The sequence below is a fragment of the Aethalodelphis obliquidens genome, unplaced genomic scaffold (genome assembly GCF_003676395.1).
Source record: "Aethalodelphis obliquidens isolate GAN/ISIS:26980383/991018 unplaced genomic scaffold, ASM367639v1 scaffold1319, whole genome shotgun sequence".
Lineage (NCBI taxonomy): Eukaryota > Metazoa > Chordata > Mammalia > Artiodactyla > Delphinidae > Aethalodelphis > Aethalodelphis obliquidens.
Window position 1 is genome coordinate 1 of NW_020839230.1, and position 6,703 is coordinate 6,703.

At 66.1% G+C, this 6,703-nt stretch overlaps 1 gene segment (V, D, J or C); it reads right to left on the reverse strand.

Annotated features, from left to right (window-relative positions):
- Positions 1-434: 434 nt before the first annotated feature.
- On the reverse strand, positions 435-5,280 carry LOC113617037 (immunoglobulin heavy constant gamma 4-like; the record flags this gene model as incomplete). The annotated part of the segment is given in 6 exon segments: positions 435-1,490; positions 2,133-2,266; positions 3,704-4,030; positions 4,114-4,443; positions 4,578-4,622; positions 4,954-5,280. Coding segments are annotated over 6 exon segments (1,247 nt in total), but the record flags the coding sequence as incomplete, so codon positions are not given.
- Between the last annotated feature and the right edge of the window lie 1,423 nt (positions 5,281-6,703).

Sequence of the window (6,703 nt, forward strand, 5' to 3'; positions counted from 1 at the left end):
GATGTAAACTGGGGTCTCTAGGGTGGGTCCTAATCCAGTCTGCCTGGTGTCCTTAAAAGAGGAGGACATTAGGACAGAGACACGCACAGAGGGACGACCACGTGAGGACACGGTGAAGACGGCGTCTACGCGGCAGGGAGCCAGGCCTCGGGAGAAGCCAGCCCTGCACCTCCAGGATCTGGGATTCCAGCCTCCAGGGTGTCAGACAGTGACGTCTGTGGTCAAAGGCCCCCTGTGGTGTCTGTTACAGCCGCCTGTGCAGACACACCCAACACGTGCGGCTCCCCATGGCTCCCCCAGGCCCCTGGCTCGCCCCTGCACCCACAGGCCAGGTGGGAACCCCAGGCTTGGGTGGTGGCATGGGGGAGACTGGCTGTGGATTTCACGAGGGTAGGCGGCGTGTTAACCTAGGGAGACTTCTCAGCGAGCTAGGCGACTGTAAAGAACGCTTTATTGTCGTAACAAAATGAAGACACAGCGAAGAGCATCGACGGGCCCCACGTTCAGAAGGAGAAAAGCCTCCCGAGCTGCGATCACGGGGCCCTTCTCTCCAGTCCGGGAGCAGCTCCACCACACGCGCATGCTGACTGCGCTTTTCCGCAGAGACCGGAGAGCTGGTACCAGGCCCTGAGGCGGGGGCTCGGGGTCCGAGGCTGGCCCTACGCGGGTCGCGTCTCTCACCCCCACCCCGGTGCAGGCGGAGCTCCTGCTGTACGTGCCTCAGGCCTTTGGCTGCAGGATGGGCTGGCCGCGCCTTCTGCCCTCTTTTCAGGGAGCCCCTCCAGCTCAGCCCGTGGGGCACCAGGTCAACAGCGTGCTCCCCGGGAGGCCGGTCTGGCTGGACCTCACCGCCTCCCGTGCTGGGGCTCCTGCAGCGGCCTCGGGCCCAGGCCTTGCTCTGAGCAGCGTCCACGGTGGAGGTGACCTGAGGGACCATTAGCGGCACCTGCAGAAGCTCTCCTGCTGGGAGAGGTGGGCGGCTCCCCTCCAGCATCTGGCACAGGCCCTCCTCCCGGGGACCCTGCGTCTGGAGCTCGGCCGGGACAAGATGCAGGGGCCAGGCCCTGTGCAGAGGCCCAGACGCCGGCCTCCTCCTCCTGTTCGAGGGGGACCCCCACGCCGACCCGGGCGTTCCCGGTGGTCCCTGGGGTCCCGGAGGTGTCCTGCGGGGACATCAGCTCAGGTTGGGCATCACCTGCGGTCCCCTCGGGTCTGTGAGTGGGGTGGGGGGCAGGTTGTGGTGGCCACGAGGCCAGAGGCCGGGGGTGCAGGTGAGGGTGCTCGTGAGCTCAGAGGCTGGCGAGGTCAGCGGGCGGAGGAGAGGCCTGGCGCAGGCTGAGCGGCACAGGGGGATAGACGTGGTCCTATAGGTCAGGGGCGGCCCAGGACGCAGCCCGTAGTGAGCACTAGGCACCCTGTCCGACCAGGTTCCTGTAGTCGGGGACAATCGTCTGCTTCAGCTCCACCACCGACGAGAAGATCCACTTCACCTGAGGGGCAGCGGGAGTGAGCGCAGGCTGGAAACCACCCAGGCCGCCCCCCAGGGCCTGTCCCCATTCCCCGGGCCGACGGACAGCGAGGAGTTCCGGGGGGACAGGAGGCCATGATGGGGACAGTGTGGGAGAGTGAGGGACAGGGAGGGACAGTGAGGGACTGTAGGGGACAGTGATGGACAGTGAGGGACAGTGAGGGGACAGTGAGGGACAGTGAGGGGACAGTGAAGAACAGTGAGGGACAGTGAGGGGACAGTGAGGGACAGTGCGGGACAGTGAGGGGACAGTGAGGGCCCATTAGGGACAGTGAGGGACAGTGAGGGACTGTGAGGGGACAGTGAGGGACAGTGAGGGGACAGTGATGGACAGTGAGGGACAGTGAGTGACAGTGAGGGCCCATGAGGGACAGTGAGGGACAGTGAGGGACTGTGAGGGACTGTGAGGGGACAGTGAGGGACAGTGAGGGACAGTGAGAGGCAGTGAGGGCCCATGACGGACAGTGAGGGCCCGTGAGGGACAGTGAGGGACAGTGAGGGACTGTGAGGGGACAGTGAGGGGACTTGAGGGACAGTGAGGGGCCGGGGGCCAGGAGGAGACACAGTGGGGACAGCGAGGGCGCTGCGGGGCCGGCCCGCCCACCTTGAAGAGCGTCACGGTGGCGCTGTAGCACACGCTGAGCAGGAAGAGGGTGATGAAGATGGAGATGGTCGTCCACAGCCCGTCCAGCTCCCCGTCTTGGGCATCAGCACAGGTCTCCTCCTCTAGCAGCAGCTCTGCACAGGGAGGGTGGGGTCAGTGCTGTGCCTGCCCCCGGGGGCAGGGCTGGGCTCATGGGGCCTCGCAGCGCGGCTCCCAGTGTGGCGGGGGGTGGCGGGATGCCCCGGTGGGCCGGGCCAGAGGCACCTGAGGACAGCCGCTGAGCACCGGCCCCAGCCCCCCATTCCTCCAGCCTGGGCCCCTGTCTCGGCCTGGCCAGTGGGTCCTGCTCCCTCCCCTGTGCTGTGCGCTGAGCTGGGGCGCTTGCGGGGAGGGTGCCCGGAACCCCCGCAGGACAGTGGCTCAGGCCCCGGCCGCCTCTCCCGCTGGGGGCCAGACCCGGAGGGCGGGAGTGTCAGCAGAGCGCGTGGGCTGTGGGCCCTGGCCCAGGGAAGGGGCAGCACAGTGCTGGTCTCTGTCCCGTGGGCGTTGGAGGGTGGGGACCAGCCTGGGGTCTACGGTGAGGGCTCATGAGACCCAGCTCTGTGGTCGGGTGTGCGTCTGTGCGGCTGCCCTGTGGGAGGGCCCGTGTGCAAGGCCCGCGTGTGTGCACGCATGTGGGTGTTGTGGTGGGTGCACTGCACACGTGTGTGCGCGGGCAGGTGAGTGCATGTGGATGAAGGCGGTGGTGTGCCGGCTGGTGTGGCTCAGTGGGGGGCTTGTTTTCAATGGCTCTGGGCTCAGTGCCCACGGGTGCGTATGGAGGGTCCCTCCCTGGGCACTCAGGGCTGCTTGCCTCTGCCCCTTGTGGGCACAGGGATGCGTGTCCCCACGAGTGCACAGGCCTGGCCCTGGCAGGGACAAGCAGGGCAGAGCCACCTGGCCTGAGGGGGGGTCCTGATCTCCCGTGCCTGACAGTGCAGCAGGGCCGTCCCCCCCACCCCGGGCTGTGTGTGGCCCCCGTGAGGGCAGAGAGCCAGCACGCGGACTCTGGAGCCGGGGACAGGAATGTGGGGACGAGGACGGCCAGTGTCCCACAGCTTGGGCTGGAACAGGGGCGGGAAGAAGTGGGCACTCATTCTCCTGAGGGTCTCTGGTGGGCTTCTCCCATTCCGGGCACACACTCCAGCCCCAGCAGCTGCGGGGTGGAGGGCGGCCGGAGCAGCTGTCCCCTCCGGGAGGGGCCCTCCCCGGCCTCGGGCAGCCCCCAAGCGGCCCGCGCAGGCCCGCACACTTGGGTCCGGCCCTGAGGGGGTCAGCTCTCCCGCACTGGTGGTGACAAACTGTGACCCAGAGCCGGGCCCCCCCTGCCCCATGCAGGCCCGCGTGCCCCAGGGCTCTGCTCGGAAAGAACCATGACAGCGTTGCGGGTCCCAGGGCGGCGCTGGGCGCTTTATTTCATGGCGCCCGGGAGGCATGTACACAGGGCTGGGGCTCAGGCGTCCTCGCTGGACGCTGAGAGCCCAAGGGGAGGGAGGGCTCGCTGGGGCAACAACGCCGTGGGGCTCATTTACCCAAAGACTGGGTGATGGACTTCTGCGTGTTGTGATTGCGTAGAGCCTCGTGCAACACTACACACGTGTAGGTGTCTCCCTGCTGCCAGCTCTTCTTGTCCACCCTGAGCTTGCTGTACAGGAAGAAGGACCCGTCGGCCTCCAGCTGGGGTGGGGTCGTGCCATAGTTGCCCTGTGGCTCCGGCTGCCCGTTTCTCTGCCACTCCACGTCGATGTCGCTCGGGTAGAAGTCGGTGACCATGCAGGTTATGCTGACGCTGACCGAGCTCTTGGCCAGCTCTTCCTGTGCTGGGCCCAGTACGTACACCTGCGGCTCCCGGGGCTGCCCTGTGGGGAGAGGTATGGCTGTTAGCACGATGGTCACTGCTCTTGGCCCCCAGGGACCCTCCTGCGCCCGTCCCCCGACCCACCTTTGGCCTTGGAGATGGTCCTCACGATGGGGGCCGGGAGGCCTTTGTCGTTGACCTTGCACTTGAACTCCTTTCCCTGCAGCCAGTCCTGGTGCTGGATGGGCAGGGCGCTGACCACACGGTAGGTGCTGTTGAATTGCTCCTCCCTTGGCTTCGTCTTGGCCGTGTGCACCTCTACATCGTCCACATACCAGGAGAACTGGACATCGGTGTCCTCCTTGCTCACATCCACCACCATGCAGGAGACTTCCGGTTTTCGGGACATTGTGAGGGTGTCCCTGGGTTTCGGGGGGAAGATGAAGACGGACGGTCCTCCTGGGAGCTCACAGGCTGGTCGGGGAGACATGGTGGGGGGTCAGCCCCTGGGTGGACCTCCTCTTGGGCACCCATCCATCCCTCCCCCGAGTGCCACAGCTGGTCAAGGTCCACCTCCAAGGGGTGGAGGGTGAGGCCGGCTGACTTACGTGGACATTTGGGACACCTGGAACGGGGGTTTGGGCCGTTGATTTCTGCAGAGAACAGACTGGAGGTTACCGGGGTTGGGGACGGCCTGGGGCTGGGCTTAGGGCAGGGGCAGGTTTTGGCAGGTGAGACCTGTGCCCACTCTGTGGCCCCAGGGGCTGGGGGAGGCGTCCAGCCTGTGCCCACCCTGGACCTGGTGGAAACGCCCAGAGGACCCCCTCCCTGAGCCTGGGAGGCCTTCAGGTGAGGGAGAGAGACAGGCCTCCCGTGACACCCTGGGTGGGATTCACCATCCCTGGTGTGTGGTCCGTTCAGGTGGGAGGGCTGACCCCGGGCCTGTCTCGTAGTGGACATCCTCCCTGCGGCCCGTCCTCTCACCGATGCGCTTGTCCACCTTGGTGCTGCTGGCCGGGTGGGCTATGTTGCAGGTGAAGGTCTTGCCGGACGAGGTGCTGGCAGGCACGGTCACAGTGCTGCTGAGAGAGTACAGCCCCGAGGACCCTCGGACGGATGGGAAGGTGTGCACGCTGCTGGGTAGGATGCCCGAGTTCCAGGTCACGGTCACTGGCTCAGGGACATAGCGTGAGACCAGGCAGCCCACGACCACTGTGGCACTAGGTGTGTCCCCACAGCTGGGAGACAGAGCGTAGACTTCCGGGGCCGTGGCGGAAGCTGTGAGAGAGTAGGCCGTGTGACTGCCAGGGCCTCACCCCTGCGAGGGTCCAGGCAGGGCATCAGGTGTCCAGGCCTGGGGCACCGTTGAGCCCAGAGACTATGTGCTTCCAGAGAGTCTGAAGAGATGCGGCCTGGCATGGTCTCTGCCACTGTGGTTCTCTGCCTTCGCAGCTGTGGGTCCTGGACTCAGCAGCCCAGTCAGGGCTGGGTGACCACCTGGATTAAAGTCCCAGGGGCCCCAGTCCTCCTGTGGGTGTCTGGCCTGATCAGGCCCTCGGTCTGAGCCCTGACCAGTGGCTACTACTCCCTGAGCCCACTGCCCTGCTCTGCTCCTGTCCCCTTGTCCTGGCCTGCTCTTTGCCACCCAGGGCCTGTGTGTTCTGGATCGCTCTGCCCATTGGCATCCCCGGGAGCCTTGCACTGCCCCTCGCCATTTTCTCCTGCAGGGTGCTAGCACCCCAAGCAGCATTCCCTGGCTGGACCTGTCCCCTCTGCACCTGGTCTGATCAGCCCAGACCTGCAGCCCCTTCGGAGCCCTGAAGGGCCCTTCCTTCGCCCTCAGCCAGGTCCACTGCCCTGCCAACCCCACCTCGCTTTGGCACGTCGTACCCTCCTGTCTCAAGCCCCGACAGGCGCCTGGAAAACTGGGGACCTTGGGCCCATGAATTGCAGCCCATCAGGTCCCCGCAGTCATGCCCCTGCCCCTTCAGCCTCAGAGACCTTCCCTCCCATGGTCCTCTCTCCACCCGGCCTTGCCATCCGCCTGGCCCCTCCCACCAGACCAAAGCACCTTTAGCTCAGGCCCTCGTACCCTGACCCCAGGGCTCGTGGGCAGCCCCTGCCCTCGCAGCCCCCTGCTGCCCTGCACAACCCCGCCTGCTCCCCTGAGTTCTTGGGGTAGCCCCCTGCGCCCGGCCTTACCAGCCGCCTGAGCTCCAGCGGAAAGGCTGCTCTCCTTTCTCAGGGCACTCAGGTTCCCCTCATCTAGATGCTCCCTCACCTGCCTCCACCCCTCATCCTGGCCCCTCGGCTGAGCCCGGGCTTCCTGTCCATCGAGTGTCTAGCCTCTGCCCATCTGAGCTCCGGTTCACCGTCTCAGGCTTGAGTCGTCCCTGCCCTTGTGTCCCTTCTCTCCTGCCCTGGGCCCTCCGCACACCCCAGGGGGGCCCCCAGCCCGCTCTCCTGTAGGACTCCCTGCTCTGCCCCCACTGCCAGCTGCCCTGCGTCCTGCCCTGCCAGTCCCCTAGGCTCAGGTCTCTGGGCTCAGCTCAGGGATGCTGTACCCTCATGTCATCTGCTCAGCTGGCGTCGGACTGCCTACTGTCCCTGGAGCGCTGGGCCCACAGCACCAACGGTCCCTGCACCCTATGACACTTGCCTACTCACCTGCTCACCCCAGTACCTGGTCTGCTGAGGTCCTGGGCAGGTCCCTGTCCTCCCAAACCCCTGCTCA